General features: G+C 44.8%; 1 protein-coding gene across 25 annotated transcripts in view; it reads left to right on the forward strand.

Moving 5' to 3' along the window:
* The window catches only part of LOC123510326, a 732,954-nt gene that overhangs the window by 670,315 nt on the left and 45,139 nt on the right, over positions 1 to 17,500 (forward strand). For all 25 annotated transcript variants that reach the window (XM_045265385.1, XM_045265388.1, XM_045265394.1 and 22 more), the window contains one exon: positions 12,298 to 12,427. In XM_045265385.1, the coding sequence (XP_045121320.1) occupies positions 12,298 to 12,427 (130 nt within the window). The remainder of the gene's footprint in view (positions 1 to 12,297; positions 12,428 to 17,500) is intronic.

Here is a 17,500-nt window from a genome sequence, read left to right on the forward strand (position 1 = left end):
TTTATTGTACTAATATGTCCTTTCATCATTACATATTCCTTATTTTCTTTTTTTTATTTACTGTTTTATGTATTTTTTTATCATCGTGTTGTATCATTACCTCTCAGCTTCCTTCTTTTTTTAACACTTTACTGCTGCTCATTATCCATATACAGCTGTCAATTCCTTCATTATCTTTGTATAATATCGCATCAGTATCTCTCAGCCTTGTCTCTTTTTACGATCTTTTACTCATTATCCATACACAGCTTTCTATTCCTCATTATCTCTATATCACATCGTATCAGTACCTCTCAGCCTCGTCCTTTTTTCACCACCTATACTACACCTTTTCTCATTATCCATACACAGTTTTCTATCCCCTCATTATCTCTACATCGTGTCCTATCAGTGCCTATCAGCCTCGCCTCTCCCACCGCATCATCTCCGCGGTGCTCGTCACCGCCAAACTCATTACAGACAAAAGACTCACCGCGTCATAAACACACGCGCCCCTCCGGAAATGCATGAATTACAGTGTTACTTGAATGTAATTAATTTGTGTAGCGTTCGTTGGGTTGAACCGTGATGCACTGTGGGAGGGTGCTCAGAAGCGTGATGTGTGGGGACTTGTGGGGAGGGAGGGTGTACTGTGTGCTCATATGTGCTTAATTAATTGCCCTGTAAAGGTGAATACCCGGTGGTGATGTCGGAGAGAGAGGGAGGCAAAGGGAGAGACGGAGGTCCAGACGTGAATTTAACGGTAGAGTTGTGATTGCGTGTGGATTTGCTTGTGACCGTTGCTGATATTGAGAGAGAGAGAGAGAGAGAGAGAGAGAGAGAGAGAGAGAGAGAGAGAGAGAGAGAGAGATGTACCCCGTGAAGGACGCAGGGAAAGACTTTGCGGGCGAGGGAGGGAGAGGGAGAGTGAGAGGGCCTAGCGAAAGTAAGTGTGCTGGGAGAGCCGTTGGCTGTGAATTCATTAGAGCGAGTTTGGTGTCACAACAGGCTTAAGGTTCCCCTCGAGAGTGCGTGTGTGTGTGCGTGCCGTGCGGTAGAGCGGCGCTGGCGAGGCTGCGGCCATGCTGGGAGCTCTTTGCGGCTTCTGTACCCCCTGCGAGGCTCCCCTGCCCCTGGGAGGACTCGCCTCGCGCCCCGGACTGCCTCCCTCAGACGGCTCCTTCCCTATGGTGGTGACTGCCGACGGAGAGCTTAGTGTATCCCTTCTGGAGGAGGATCTACGGGCCAGCGGGCATCCTCACTTCCCCAGCGAGGATGACCCCCTCCTCAATGGCCTCCTGCAGTGCCCTCGGAAGGCCAAGCCAGTCTATGTGACCCCAGACGGTGACCTATTAACCCCAGATGGCACTTTGGTTACCTCTGATGGCACCCTGTTAACCTCTGATGGGTGCCAGGTGCGGTCCGATGGTACTTTGGTCACGGTGGCGGAGGAGCTGCGGCAGGAGGAGGAGGAGGCGCTGGGACTCCTTCAGTGTGACGAGGAGGAGGATCTGGTGCCTGTGGAGTACTGCCCCGGGTACTACGACACCGTCACCTACAGCGCGGGGCCCCTCGCGTACGACAATCTTGGCTACCACCTCATCACCACTCCCTACGACAACAAGTACTACAACTACTCCAGCAGCAACACCACCAACACCACCGCGGGCTGCATCATCAACAACCACTACAACACCACAGCCTCGTCAGCCGCCACCGCCTCCACAAACTACTACAACACCATCAACAACAACAACTACAGTCACAACACCATTACTTACGACAACAGCTTGACTTCTACCACAAACACCAACTCCTACGACAACAACAACTACCTGCAGCCTCTCCACACCACCTCAACGGGTCACGACGACAACGGGGTAAGACTTTGTCCCCATTAACGACCCTAAAGGTGACTACGACCTCTGCTCTCCTCCTCCTCTTACTCCCTCCCCCCTTCCCCCCACTTTTTCCTCCCCTTAAGAATGACAGGTGAGGCAAAGTCCTTCCCACTGGCTGCCTTACCTCCTGCCTCCGTCCCTTCGCCAAAGTTGGTCACTATCTTCCTTCAAAGTGACTGGTTTTTGGTTCTTTGTCAAACTTCTAGTGTCGAGAAATTTTCCCGCCGGATTGACACCCAAAGAATATATATATATATCACTTTTTTGTAGCTTTTTCCTGTGCTCTCTCTCTCTCTCTCTCTCTCTCTCTCTCTCTCTCTCTCTCTCTCTCTCTCTCTCTCTCTCTCTCTCTCTCTCTCTCTCTCTCTCTCTCTCTCTCTCTCTCTCTCTCTCTCTCTCTCTCTCTCTCTCTCTCTCTCTCTCTCTCTCTCTCTCTCTCTCTCTCTCTCTCTCTCTCTCTCTCTCTCTCTCTCTCTCTCTCTCTCTCTCTCTCTCTCTCTCTCTCTCTCTCTCTCTCTCTCTCTCTCTCTCTCTCTCTCTCTCTCTCTCTCTCTCTCTCTCTCTCTCTCTCTCTCTCTCTCTCTCTCTCTCTCTCTCTCTCTCTCTCTCTCTCTCTCTCTCTCTCTCTCTCTCTCTCTCTCTCTCTCTCTCTCTCTCTCTCTCTCTCTCTCTCTCTCTCTCTCTCTCTCTCTCTCTCTCTCTCTCTCTCTCTCTCTCTCTCTCTCTCTCTCTCTCTCTCTCTCTGCAGGAATTAGACGAACTAGATAAATGCAATCTTAAAGCTCACTGAGGCAGATCACAGACTCTTTCGGAATGTCGCTCGCAGATAGACAAAGAGAGCAAGAAAAGCGATTCGTAGATAAAAAGACACGAAGAGAAGAATAAAAAAAAGAGAACTAAGAGGGAGAGGGAAAGAGGATTACGCAAGTTGAAATGGAGGAGAGAGAAGAAGAAGGAGGAGGAGGAGGGAGGAAGGAGAAGAAGCAGAACCATCAGAACTAACAAAAGAAACAGGCAACCTCACACCTCAGACGGCACCTTTAACACCAGTGGCAGCCTCTCACCCTCTCTCTCTCTCTCACACTCTCACTCTCACTCTCTCTCCCTCGGTGGTGGTGGTGGTGGTGGCTTAACCCAAGGGAGACATCCTCCACGTGTCTGGGGACGCTCTTTCTTCCTCTCCTTTTCTCTCCCATGCTCTCCTCTCCCTCCTTCCTGCCTACCTACACCTTCCCATCCCTCCTCTCCCTTCCTACTTACCTGCCTTCCTTCCTTTCCTCCTCTTCCTTCCTCTCCATCAGCGAGGTTCCTCATTGTCTTCTTGTGCTGTTACGTCGAATAGAAGGGAGGTCTGGAGAAAGAGAGAGGGAGAGGGAGACGGAAAGGCACCATATTCTCTTCTCCCTAAACATTTCTTTGCATTTCCCTGGCTCCCTGCGCGGCCCGGCCCTCCGTTCCTTCACTGCCACGCTCGTACAAGCCAAGTCTTTGTCTCAGCTGGGGGAGAAAAAAAAAAGAGCCGCTTGTCAGGGAATATAATATGTCCTTTTGTTCATCTCCAGCTTCTGTCTGTGTGCTGTTCCCTTGTGTATACGTATGTGTGTGTGAATGTGTGGATGTGTGTCTGTGAGTGTGCTTGCAAGTAATAACGATGACTGTAACTGGAATATATGACACCTTACCAGATCAGAGCATTAGAATCACATGCAATAACGAGGACTATAACAGGAACATGTCTCGCCTTAGCAGATCAGAACGTTAGCATCAGAAGCAATCAGGTGTGCCCGGCTCGTCAGAAGCAGATGAGGTGGACACAGGGATGGACACAATAAAGGCGAGACTGCAGCTAATCAAGGAGGAGTGGCGGGAGGAACACGAGGCCGACAAACACCCAGCAAGAACGACATTCGAGCATAGGCAACAGTGTCTCGTGTTTCTCGCACCTTACATATACATTGGAGAAAGAGAGAGAGAGAGAGAGAGAGAGAGAGAGAGAGAGAAAGGGGTAGAAGGGAATAGGTGTTAAGAGGAGTAAGATGAGGATGTGTTTGGCTCGTTTGTGTAGATGATTTGATGGTTTCCCTCTCTCTCTCTCTCTCTCTCTCTCTCTCTCTCTCTCTCTCTCTCTCTCTCTCTCTCTCTCTCGCTCTCGCTCCTAGACGAACATACACACACGCACACATACAAACACACATACACACACACGGCAGGCAGGTAAATAAAATGCACCGTGGGAGTGTGGCTGGAGAGCGTGAGAGGATGTAGGACTGAACGCTGCTCTGCTCCTTATTTATTACACCTCTGCCCTTGCCTTCCTGATGGGGTGGCGCCATGCAAGCGTGTGAGGAGGAGAAGGAGGAGAATGTAAGAGAGAGAGAGAGAGAGAGAGAAGAAGGAGTAAGAAGTGTAGGAAGTAAAGGTGTAAGATTTAGAAACGTCTTTGAGGGTAAAAAAAAAAAAAGTAATAAGATCAAACCAAAGAGAGAGAGAGAGAGAGAGAGAGAGAGAGAGAGAGAGAGAGAGAGAGAGAGAGAGAGAGAGAGTATATGTTTACAACAGTGGCGAAGGACCCTCCAAATGTTTCCGGCCATCAGGGAAGCGACAGGACAAGGTTTGGGTTGGTCCATTCCATCCCAACTTATATTGGCATTATTCCAAGCACCCGCGCACCTTCTGGCGGCGCTGACTCGTGGTGGCGAGGCGAGGGGAAAGAGGGAGGGGAGCCTATTGTCATGTTTGCTGCTGGAGGACTACGGAGACGAGACCAAGAAAGAGAAGAAGGAAGAGGAGGAGGAAAAAAAAGGGAAGGAGGTGGAGGAGGAGGAGGAGGCATTGAGGCGTGATCGTACTGTGTGTGTGTGTGTGTGTGTGTGTGTGTGTGTGTGTGTGTGTGTGTGTGTGTGTATGTGTATGTGTATGTATGTGTCTGTGTTCAAGGTAGTGATTACTGGTGGAGTGATGGCGGGGAGACAGAGCGTTGCAGCAATGTTAATAGCAGCAGTGTTTGGTAATCAGGTAAACTGAGGCATAATTACATTGAAAGCTTAATCAGCGTCGCAGGTAAACGGTACACACTCGCAGTCCAGGTAAAAAGTGCCGCCTGTAATTCCATTCTCTCTGAGCTACCTGCTGGGGAAGATCATTAGGCCATTTTTTTTCTCTCCCCGCTGACTTCATTAAGAAGAAAGCGTCTAATGACCTGACCAGCGCCTGCCTGGGTCACGTCTCCTATGACCTAATAATCCTGGTGACCTTCCTTGGAGAAAATAGGTAATGGAGTTTGATACTGTGTTAATACGGCTTTAGAACCTCCTCATGCGTTCAGAGAGTGACCTTGAAGCTTTGATGTGCATTTTAGGAACATCAGGAAATCCAGAAACAGTAATCTCTCAGACAAAGTAAGACTAACGTAACACCAAAAGCTTCACTACGATTTACAGAGTTGCAATTAATGGCAGGTGTTTCATAAGGAACATCGAAGAAATTAAAGGTATGTGTAACTTACCTCTGCATCCCCAAACGTCATTTTTAAAGGCACTATTGTAACTAAAACTAAAAATAGCACCAGAATCTTAACCTCAATTTTTCAAGGCTGCAATTCATGTCACGTGTGTCATAAGGGAAAAGGAAAAGAAGGACAGGTGCATATTGGCTTACCTATGTAGCTTTAATTTATCCCCACGTGACAGGTTAGGTGACGTCACTCTTACCTGTGAATCTTGAAACTGTATCCTGCGTCTTCATGTCCCTCCACCCCCAACACCCCATCGTGAAGTGAAAATTGGAGACTGGTGTGCGAGAAGGAACGAGAAGGTGACGGGGCAGAATGTTCGTAGGGAGTCGTGGCCCATTGCTCTGTTTCGCCTCTCTCTTTCTCTCTCTCTCTCTCTCTCTCTCTCTCTCTCTCTCTCTCTCTCTCTCTCTCTCTCTCTCTCTCTCTCTCTCTCTCTCTCTCTCTCTCTCTCTCTCTCTCTCTCTCTCTCTCTCTCTCTCTCTCTCTCTCTCTCTCTCTCTCTCTCTCTCTCTCTCTCTCTCTCTCTCTCTCTCTCTCTCTCTCTCTTGTTCTAAGTTTTCCCCGTAGTTGCTTCTCAGTCTTTGAATTTAGTTGTTTTCGTATCTGTGCCATTGTCTTCTTCCTGTGAGTTTGTTGTTGTCCTTTAGCCATTCAATGTTCCTTTGTTTCCCTATATTTTCCTTTTTTTTTTACCTCTTTTATTTTCTTTCTTAGAATCGCTCTGCTGCTGTTGTTCTTGTTGCTGTTGTTTCTGTTACTATTATAAATTCCGTATTCTATGGTTCTTTTCTTCTTTTTTTTATATGCCCACTTTCTTTTTTTATAAACATTTAATCATTATTTTTTTTCAGTTTCTTTTCAATTATCGTACATTGTTCCACGAATTTTCTCATGCGTCGTAGTTTTCTATTAGTGGCAAACAAATTAACAAAGAACCGATTTCTTTGGACTCTAATCCGTAAAGAAATAGAAAAAAATAAACTCTCTCTCTCTCTCTCTCTCTCTCTCTCTCTCTCTCTCTCTCACGGTGGGAGGGAGAGACATCTTGGTCACGGTCGAAGTGCTCCTCTTCTAATACCATTACAGAACCTTCGACCCAGCGTTAATTCGGCTTATATTGCGGGGTAACTTACCTAACTCGAGGCTCAAGTGAGAGGGACCGAACTTAGTGAGGCGTAACCCGGCCCGCCTGTGTCACCCCGGGCCGAGTAAAGCCTGGCATGTCGAGCCCTCCAGATACTGTCCATAACACGACAAGGGAAGGATTACGAGAGATAAAAGGGAGGGATACGGGCTTTTTTCCTTTCGTCCTCTCGTCCCTTACTACATTGTCCCTACTCTCTCTCTCTCTCTCTCTCTCTCTCTCTCTCTCTCTCTCTCTCTCTCTCTCTCTCTCTCTCTCTCTCTCTGAAGGGATATTTTTTGCCTTCTTTTGATCTATTCTTACTTCTATTATTCCGTGCCTTACTAATTTTCCTTCCTTCTCTCTCTCTCTCTCTCTCTCTCTCTCTCTCTCTCTCTCTCTCTCTCTCTCTCTCTCTCTCTCTCTCTCTCTCTCTCTCTCTCTCTCTCTCTCTCTCTCTCTCTCTCTCTCTCTCTCTCTCTCTCTCTCTCTCTCTCTCTCTCTCTCTCTCTCTCTCTCTCTCTCTCTCTCTCTCTCTCTCTCTCTCTCTCTCTCTCTCTCTCTCTCTCTCTCTCTCTGTGTGTGTGTGTGTGTGTGTGTGTGTGTGTGTGTGTTTGTCCTCTGTTAGCCTCCTTCTCCTCCTCCACCACCTTTCCTCCTCCTCCTCCTCCTCCTCCTCCTCCTCTTCCTCCTCCTCCTCCTCCTCCTCCTCCTCCTCCTCCTCCTCCTCCTCCTCCTCCTCCTCCTCACGCCCCCAAGTCTTCCTGCGGGCGACTGTCTCTTCCTCGCGAGGCCTCAAGGGAGGGATTTCTGCAAAGGAAGGAAGGAAAGGAGGAGTGAAGATAGTAAGAGGAAAGAAGGAAGAGAAGGGGGAGGATCTTGGGGTTTCTTGAAGTCAGGTGTGGGTTAAAGGGGAAGGAAGAGGCGAAGGAGTAAGAGGAGGAGGAAGAGGACGAGGAGGAAAGAGGATACAAGTAGGCTTACCTCTTTTTGTCTTCTCTTCCACTACAGATACGTCAGTGTGTGTGTGTGTGTGTGTGTGTGTGTGTGTGTGTGTGTGTGTGTGTGTGTGTGTGTGTGTGTGTGTGTGTGTGTGTGTGTTATTCTTTTTACGTTTTTGCACCTTGTATTTGATGTGAAGACTTTTGTGTTTAGTTTCCATATCGCTGCCTAAATTGTTCTCTCTCTCTCTCTCTCTCTCTCTCTCTCTCTCTCTCTCTCTCTCTCTCTCTCTCTCTCTCTCTCTCTCTCTCTCTCTCTCTCTCTCTCTCTCTCTCTCTCTCTCTCTCTCTCTCTCTCTCTCTCTCTCTCTCTCTCTCTCTCTCTCTCTCTCTCTCTCTCTCTCTCTCTCTCTCTCTCTCTCTCTCTCTCTCTCTCTCTCTCTCTCTCTCTCTCTCTCTCTCTCTCTCTCTCTCTCTCTCTCTCTCTCTCTCTCTCTCTCTCTCTCTCTCTCTCTCTCTCTCTCTCTCTCTCTCTCTCTCTCTCTCTCTCTCTCTCTCTCTCTCTCTCTCTCTCTCTCTCTCTCTCTCTCTCTCTCTCTCTCTCTCTCTCTCTCTCTCTCTCTCTCTCTCTCTCTCTCTCTCCTCGTTTCCTGTCTGATGTTTTTTTCTCTCTCTGCTTTCGTTTCCTTCCTCTCCACTCCTCTCCTCTCCCCGTCCATTCTTACTTTACTTCCTATCTACCGTGTTTCGTTCTCTTCACCTTTTCCTTTCTCGCGTCTCTTGCTCTCCCCTTCCATTTCTGCCTTCCTATCTATTTTGTTTGTATTCTCCTCCTTTTCCTTTTCTTCTCTTCTCTTCTTTGCTCTCCCCTGCTTCACTCTGCTTTACCCGTCCATTTCCACCACTAGAACATTGGAATCATTACTGAGGATGTTCGTCTCTACAAACACACCACATGTAAACAGATATTCACACACACACATATACACACAGCCGTCTCCTCCTTGCGCTAATCCGCTAACAACTATCACCACCATCGCGCTACCACCATCACCGCTAATATCACCCCACCCACCACCACCACTATCGTCATCATCACGCACGTATCGCACCATTTATTAAGCCACTAAGCGATCTCAGGAGGCGGCTTAGGATCCCCGGCGCACGTGCAATGAAGAAATAGTGTGCCGTGACCTTAGAAAATATAAATGCGACGTCGTGGAAGCAACACATGAGACTTGCAAGGGAAAAGAATTAAAGGAAAGCGTTTCTGCATTTTTTTACCTCCACTCACATATTCTCTCTCTCTCTCTCTCTCTCTCTCTCTCTCTCTCTCTCTCTCTCTCTCTCTCTCTCTCTCTCTCTCTCTCTCGCTCTCGCTTGAAAAATATCACCTCCACTGCGGATACACACACACACACACACACACAAACCAAGAGGTAAGAATCAAGTGGAATATGAAGCAATACAACAGTATATACTCACTTTTTCTCTTCGTTACTCGTTTGTCTGAGAGGAAGAAAACGACGTGTGTTTGTTGAGACGCCGATGTACCTTATGAGATGAGAATATTGCTGGGTTCGTCTCCTTAGCAAACCTAGTTGGTAGAAAAAATTATATATACCTTATCGTTGCGCTCCTCTCGTCCTTAGCATGAAGAAAAACGGCGCAGAGAGGACGCTAGATTAAATTACATGAGAGATAGATGTTCTCAAATGTTGTTAGCCTTTATTTTTTGTTATATAACGAGATGAGACGGAAAAAAAATTGGAGGAAATCTTCTTTACGCTACACATGAGATACGTATCGTGAAATTGATAGCTGTGAGTGTTTTTTTTTTCACTTTTCTTTTAATGCAGGTGAGGAAAGCAGGCTAAGTGTAAAGGCTTCATAGATAACGTGTGAAATAAATGTTTGGAAGTGTTTTTAGGTGTCATTCTTTACGAAAACCAAATAGACAGGTAAAAATGCAGGAAGACTTCATAGATAACGCGAGAAAATAAATATCCTGGAACGTTTTACCCGCTATTGTTTTTGCAGGAGAGTTGAAATATACAAGGACTTCATAGATAACATAAGAGATAAAAATGTCGTTTGATATTTTCCTGTTATTCTTTTACTTAAACGAACAAACAGGTAAAAAAAATGTAATGGAGAATTTTCATAACACAAAAACACTGATATTTTATTGTCTTTTTTTACTGAAACAAACGAACAGATCGATTAAATTATACCCAAAACATTTACAACACAAAAAACAAATCATTCCTATAATAATGCATAAGTAAACTTCATTCATAGCGCATACATAAGGGAAAAGAAAGTAAATAATGGCCAACAATATTCTACCTATCACTTTCTTGCAGGAGAGTTGAAATATACAAGGCTTCATAAATAACATAAGAGATAAAAATGTCCTTAGATATTTTCCCTGTTATTCTTTACTTCAACGAACAAACAAGTAAAAAAAATGTAATAAAGGCTTTTCATAACACAAAATGATCCAATACTGTGATTTTTTTACTGTTTTTTTAACGGAAAGAAACAAACAGAATGATGAAAATATACTCAAAACATTTAGAACACGAAAAAAAAAATCAGACATACTAATTAAAGCATAAACTTCATCAATAACACACAGAAAAAGAAAAAGAAAGCAAATAATGGCTTACAATATTCTACCAGTCACTTCCTTTACGTCATCAAACAAAGCAGGTAAGAAAGAACTTCAGATGCTCGTTATTTCCACCGCAGTTATGGAGGACTCTGGCTTGTAAGTATGACATTGCTCACTCTCATTGCTGGCGCCGGAATGCCCGTCTCGTACGCACATATTTTGGGGGAGATGTCTCGCTGTCTGTTATGGCTGGTACCTTTTATTTACCGTTTCATATCGCAGCGTATTTTTCCTTCCTCTGTGTTCCCTGGCGCGGACGATATTGGAGTTACGCTGCATTTTATAGATTCCTCTTGTCGGCGCTTCTTGGTGTTTCTCTGTCAAGCTTTGCCTCACTTCCCTGCGCAGCCTTCTTGAGAGCTCTCGAGGATGAAAGGGAGTTACTCGGTTGCATGTCTTTCCTTCACTCTGTTTCTCTGTTTGTTGAATTGTTCAGCCGTGTTTTGGATTTACCTGTCTCTTGGTTCTGTTGGTAGTCTGGTTCTTTTTAGGTTTTTCCTTTTATTTTTTTTTTATAATCAGATTCATGTTTTTCCTTTTCTTTTTTTTCATTTGTTCAGTTTTTACTTCATATTTTCATTTCATATCGTTTTTCTTTTTATTTCCTGTTCGTTTTTGTTAGTTTCCGGCTTGTTTTTATTTTATTTCACTTTTTCCACCCCCACTGTTTTCATTCCCGTGTATCGATAGTTTGCATTCCCGCTCGTGTTATCTCGTCCTTTACGTTACTATTAGTGTTTCGTTCCGTGTAGCTGTTTAATGTTTGCTCAATGTGTGTGTGTGTGTGTGTGTGTGTGTGTGTGTGTGTGTGTGTGTGTGTGTGTGTGTGTGTGTGTGTGTGTGTGTGTGTGTGTTTTCCTTTTTTTTTTACTCTATCGTTTTTGGGCGGCATTGTTTTCCCTTACTGCTTTTATTTTCCCTTTTTATGATCATGTCCTATTTTTGCCTCCGCGTCGCTGGTTCTCTGTGATTCACGGTGTCGCTCGTGTGGTTCTGAAATTTTCTTCGTTATTATGTCTATTTTTACGTCATGATTCCACGTAGTGTCCTTTTCGTCTTTCTTTATGAGTATGTGTTATTGTGTTATTTTTCTCTCCATTTTTTTTTTTCCACACAAATTACTTTTATCTTCAGTTGAGTCATTCGTGCTTTTTTTCTCCGTTTTTTCGTTTATTTCACTCGGTTTTTTTTCTTTCAGGCGATATTGTTCATGATTTTTGCATTTTTTTTCACAATTTATACTTTTATTTTCATTTAGGTCATTACATTTTTTTTCAGGCCTTTTTTTCCATTTAATTCCACGTGTGTTTCTTTTTTTTTCTTCCCAAACGATACTATTCTTTATTTTTTTTCAACGCTTGTGTATTTTTCCTTCTTTTATGAACGCGAATTTTCTTATTTTTCCCCAGTAATATCGCGAATTATCCCATTATGGTAACTAGTTTAGCGTAATTATCTGTTCACAACACCAAAATATCTCCTGCTATTTCCATCCCCCTCCTGCTAACACTCCCCCATCCCCCCACCTCAGCTATTCATTTCCCCTTAATCTATTCATTTAAACAAACTTCACTTTTATCTCTTTCCTGGTATGCCAACTATTACTGCAGCTTCCCTCTTCTGTGACCTTTTTCTGACCTTAAACTCTTCACTCCCTCTTGTGGCCTTACTCATCCTCGCTTCCCTGTGGCTGTAGTATTATGTGTGACCTTAACTTCACTCTTCATTATTTTCTCACTTTATTTATGCCTTTGGTGATATTTTTTGTTTCGTTCCCATTCTTGTAGTAGGGTTGTATTTCTTGTAAACTCTAGAACTCTCTGCCTCCTTCTGTATTTCCCTCTTGCTGCGACTTGACATCTTTTAAGAGGGAGGTTTCAAGACATTTGTCCCTGACTTTTGGCTAACTGTATTAATCAATTGGGCTTTTTTTTATTCTTTTTTATTGCCCTTGGCCAGTTTACACTCTTCCACAAAAAAAATGTATTCTCTCTCTCTCTCTCTCTCTCTCTCTCTCTCTCTCTCTCTCTCTCTCTCTCTCTCTCTCTCTCTCTCTCTCTCTCTCTCTCTCGCTCCCAATCCCTCTTGTCAGTATCTTTTTCCGGCTTGTGCACGTTTCTTGATCTCCTTGTTGATGTTTTTTTTTTTTTCCCTCTTTCCAGAACCTGTTGCTGAGTCTGGAGGAGCGAGACGCCGAGGAGCTAGTGCTGGTGCTGCAGGGTTACTACCGACTACTGACGGAGAACCCACTGCCTCTCACCCACGCCCGCGACCGCCACGCCCACGACCAAGGTAAGTGTATGAGAGATGGATGTCCAGGAGTGTTATTCTAAAGGTTGTGGGTTGGTTGTCTACTGTGTGATTTGGGGATTTCTTGTGTATTTGGTGTTAGTGTTAGTTATTGCTCGTTATTCTTCTTGTTTGTTTGTCTCTGGTGGTGTAGAGTTCATGTTAAACTATTATTGCAATCGCGAAAACATCTTAAAGTTCAAATAATATACCTGCACACTGTATTTGAATGTATATTGTGTTAGTGTCAAGTTTTCATGAGTGTTTTTTACCATTTATGCGTTTAAAGTCTCTGTTGAATTATCACTCTACTAAAAACACACTTGAAAACTGAAATAACATACACTACACGATATTTCAATATGTATTCTGTTAGTATCAGCTTCTCATGGGTGTATTTTTCCTTTTTGTAGTGTTAAACCATCACTGCTCTCATGTAAACACCCTTAGAAACCCAAACACACAACACCCTACTGGAAAACAGAAACTCAACACACGACCTTGGCAGTCAACGTAGAGTCACCTGAGGGAAAATATACAGAGTCAGGAATATTTGAGGGACGTTCGGTGAGCTGTGGAATGCTCCCTGTGGCTTTGTTGGCTTAGTGGAGTGTTGGCTGGCGTGCGGCGGTGGCGGTGCAGGGATGTGTGTGTATGTAAGGCCTCGAGGGAATGGCGGATGAAGTGTCTGGGCGGATATCTGGGGGAAGGCCTGTCACTCCTTTGTATTGTGGTTTTGTCGTCTGCTGTGGCGTCTTGTGCTGGCCTCTGGTATTCATGAGGAAGCCCCCTGTACCGTGTGTCTGTGGAATGTGGAATCTCCTCTGCGCCCGGTGACACACGCTCCTCTTGTTTACTTGAGGCCAGAGTGACGGGAATTTGCTCGACTGCCTCATTGCATTCACTTACCTGGTGATGTGAGTTTCAGCCGCAAAAGATGTCCCTTGTACCTGCCTTGTCTTTATGTGACGGCAGCGCATTCTAGTTTAAGGGAGGCGGTGGGGTAGTGGATAATGTGGTGAGCGTGGGACCATGCAGACGTCCACGCGTAGGTTCCAATCCCACCACATAATGCTCTGAAGCTATGCCATTTGTCGAGTGGTTTAAAGTTACCTACATGTTATCATGATACCCAGGTTCTAGGTGGTTACACTACAAATGCGCTTGGGTGGTGATATGGGCCTTAATATAGGTACCACTATAAATGAAATCGCCTACGCCACTAATGAGCGGAAGCTGAACAGCGCTTCCCACATATACTCTTCAAGTATGCCTACAGGCACTATAGGCCATAACATAAAATAATAATAAAGTTACCTGGGACTGAATTAACTACTTCAACCTCACCTAGTAACAGTAGATCCCGGTGATGTGAGTTTTAGCCGCAAAAGACTTCCCTTGTACCTGCCTTGTCTTTACGTCACGGCAAAGCATTCTAGTTACCTGGTACTGAATTAACTACCAGCACCTCTCCTAGTAACCACAGCTCACGCGCCTTGTATCCTTGCAGCCACTGAATAACCTGAAACTACATCAAATATCCACTTTCACCTAGTAACCTTATCTTTCATAACCAGTGACACACGCAACCTAGTCACCTGGAACTCGACACTTAACACCTTGAAGTTCACCTGGTAACCTTAATTCACCTGGCGTACTTGACCATGCCACGTCCTAGTTTCTTTATTGACCCCTTCAGTAATGGGACACATTTTTAACCTGGAGTTTTGGGAATTATTGGACGATTTTATAAACATTATGGAAGTCAGAAGATTAATGGCCAGAGTCTTCACTATTTTGTCCACCACATAAGTTTCAGAAGCTGCATAAAATCACCAAATAGTAAGCAGAATGTTTATGGAAGCGCGTCATAGTACTGAAGGAGTTAAACACACAGCATCGCCCCACTTAAAACTGATGCCTCTGTGAAAGGTCCTCCTCTCACCGTACCTCACCTGCTGATTGGAACATTATTACCTTGATGGAGGTGATAACCAGACCTGTGAAACTCCCGGCGACTGATGACCAGAATTATTTGACCATTTACCTGAGTGTTGAGCGAGTGGCTGGGTGGTTTATTCCAGAGAGAGAGAGAGAGAGAGAGAGAGAGAGAGAGAGAGAGAGAGAGAGAGAGAGAGAGCTCATGGTGGAGAAAGTCGAATGCAGCTAGCTCATGGTGGAGAAAGGAGAGAGAGAGAGAGAGAGAGAGAGAGAGAGAGAGAGAGAGAGAGAGAGAGAGAGAGAGAGAGAGAGAGAGCCAGAGTGAAGCGGGCTGGGGATGGCTGACAGATGAGGGGGTTGAGTTATTAAAGCAGAATGTCCTTTGCCCAAGCCTCCTCCTCCTCCTCCTCCTCCTCCTCCTCCTCCTCCTCCTCCTTCCAATGCTAGGAACTGAGGGAAAGACACGGTGGTACAAAAATATTATCCCTTTCAGATCTGTGTGTGTGTGTGTGTGTGTGTGTGTGTGTGTGTGTGTGTGTGTGTGTGTGTGTGCGTGGCTTTGTGTTAGTAGGCACCCCACGTAGGCATTGTGTGAGTCGCTTTCCTGACGCTGACATCTGTATGGGAACTAACTCTCTCTCTCTCTCTCTCTCTCTCTCTCTCTCTCTCTCTCTCTCTCTCTCTCTCTCTCTCTGACGTAAACTGTGTCATCAGGTACGTTTTCTTCTTTGTCCTCTCCATACGTGTTATTAAATCTTTACTGACGCGGCCTTTAAAGAAAACGGGAAGCCATCTCGTCCACAAAAACGGAAGGAGAAAGGGATAACTTAGCTCTTTGCATCACCGAGGAGGAGAAGGCTAGTGATGCATGATAGAAAATGATGGAGGGAAAAGATGAAGGAAAAAATGATAATGCAAGTCAGAATGGTTGAGAAAAAGACAGAGGGAAAGGAAGAGAGGACTGACTGAAAGCAAGAAGGAGGAAAGGAAGAAAGAAAGGAAGGAAGGAGACACTGAAAACAATAAGAAGGAAAGGAAGAAAGGAAGGAAGAAGACACTGAAAACAAGAAGAAGAAAAGGAAGAAAGGAAAAGAAGGAAGGGAGGAAAGAGACACTACCATTCTAGGAAACAGGAAGAAGAGAAGGAGAAAAAGAAAAAGGAGAGAGTAAAAACAAAGAAAAGAGGGTAAAGTGAAGTAGAAAATAAAGAAGGAAGGCTTAAGAAAGAAAATGGAAGAAAGGGGTGAAGAAGTAAAGTCAGGCAAGTGAGATTAGGATGTCATGGTGTGAGAAAAGAGAGAGAGAGAGAGAGAGAGAGAGAGAGAGGGGAGAGAGAGTAAGAGGAGAGGAAGAGAGGGAGGTAAGTTGGCGCTGTGCTGGTCACGTTCAACATTAGTGGGGAAGGAGGAAGAGGAGGAGGAGGAGGAGGAGGAGGAGGAAGAAGAGGAGTAACTGTCCACTGAACCCATTTATTTACATTGGTTATTGGGCGTGTGATGCGTGAGGAGGAGGAGGAGGAGGAGGAGGAGGAGGATGAAAGGTGAAAATGGAGGAATACGAGGAAGGAAGAGGAAGGGCAGAAGACGCACAATAAATAAAGGAGAAGGCAAGTTGAAAAGGGAACAGGAGAGAGGATGTAGGAATTGAAGGAGGAAACTTGTAAGGAAGTAAAGAAAAAAGAGATGAGAGGAGGAGGAGGAGGAAGAAGAAGAGGAAGAGAAGAGTGCAAATAAGGAGGAAAGGAAGGACATGGGTGGCTGAGAAAGAGGAAGAAGAAGAAGAGGAGGATAGCAAATTCGTGTGGAAGTTAGAAAGAGTAGGAGGAGGAAGAGGAGGAGAAGGAGGAGGACTAGGAGAAACATACGTGCAGTGGTAATGAGGAGGAGGAAGAGGAGGAGGAGGAGCAGAGAAACTTAAATATACATCTGGAAGCCTCGCGAACTATGAATATAAAAGGAAAGATGGAAAAAACAACAATAACGAACGTGCACAAGGAAACGCCAATGATGAGAGTAAGGTTTATATTCTCAATCACTTTTGCGCTTCACCTCCACCATTTCAAAGGCTTTACTCAAATTGACACGAGTTTTTTAAGGTATTTTAACGGTTCTAGAGGCAAAGTGATAAGATTTCTACATTATCAACTGGAGAAACACTCTTGAAAACCTCGCTAATCATCTCTGTGGCCTTGGAAAACAGTCGTGATGAGAGAACAAAGGGTTTCTGAATACAGGCCTCAGAAATGATGAGATGAAAAGAATCATTATGATCCAATTCTTCTCCTCCTCCTCCTCCTCCTCTTTCTCCTCTTCTTCCTCTTTCTCGTGCCGTGTAACAATCCATGTACGCGGTAAATGAAGGGACAATTTTTAGGAAGATCTTCGGAAGGTCTTTCATCGCTGTGGTTCGTTTAATGATTCCTCTTCGTCCTTCAGTTCACGAGCACCGAATCCTCTGCTTCCTCTTTTCCCTCTCTCCTATTCCTCCTCTCCTCTTATTTCCCTCTCCGTTTCTTTCCTCTACTTTTCTTCCTTCGTTCTGTTTTCTTCATTAATGTGTACTTATCTTCTTGCTTTATTTTGCTTCTGCCCTTTTTCCTTAAATTCGTGGGCACTGAATCATTTGCTTCCTCTTTTCCCTCCCTCCTATTTCTTCCTCTTTATTTTCCTCTCCATTTCTTTCCTCTACTTCTCTTCCTTCGTTCTGTTTCCTTCACCAATATGTGTACTTGTCTTCTTGCTTTATTTGGCTTGTCCTTTTTCCCCTTTTGTTGTTTTTCCATCTGCCTTGCTTCTTTTCCTCACGACAGTCTTTTATCATTTCCTCTTCCCCACTTCGTCCTCCTCTTCCTTTCCTTTCACCTCTCTCATCTGTGGTCACACTTTTTTTGAGGTTGGGAAAATTTTATCGAGTTTTTTTCATGGTATTCACTACAAACCTTTCCTCTTAATATTTGATTCTCTGAGGTACACTTGTAATAACAGCATAGTCACACAGACAGACAGCTTCGTTAGGTCCAGTACTGCTGTTGCTGCCTGTTCTTTCCTTTGTATTCCTTTGTATCCTTTGTATTCCACCTCCTCACTTTCTCGTGCACCTTTTAGCCCTTCTTTAGCCTCCATCCACTCTCCTCCT

Source organism: Portunus trituberculatus, chromosome 28, assembly GCF_017591435.1.
Source record: "Portunus trituberculatus isolate SZX2019 chromosome 28, ASM1759143v1, whole genome shotgun sequence".
NCBI classification, from domain to species: Eukaryota; Metazoa; Arthropoda; class Malacostraca; order Decapoda; family Portunidae; genus Portunus; species Portunus trituberculatus.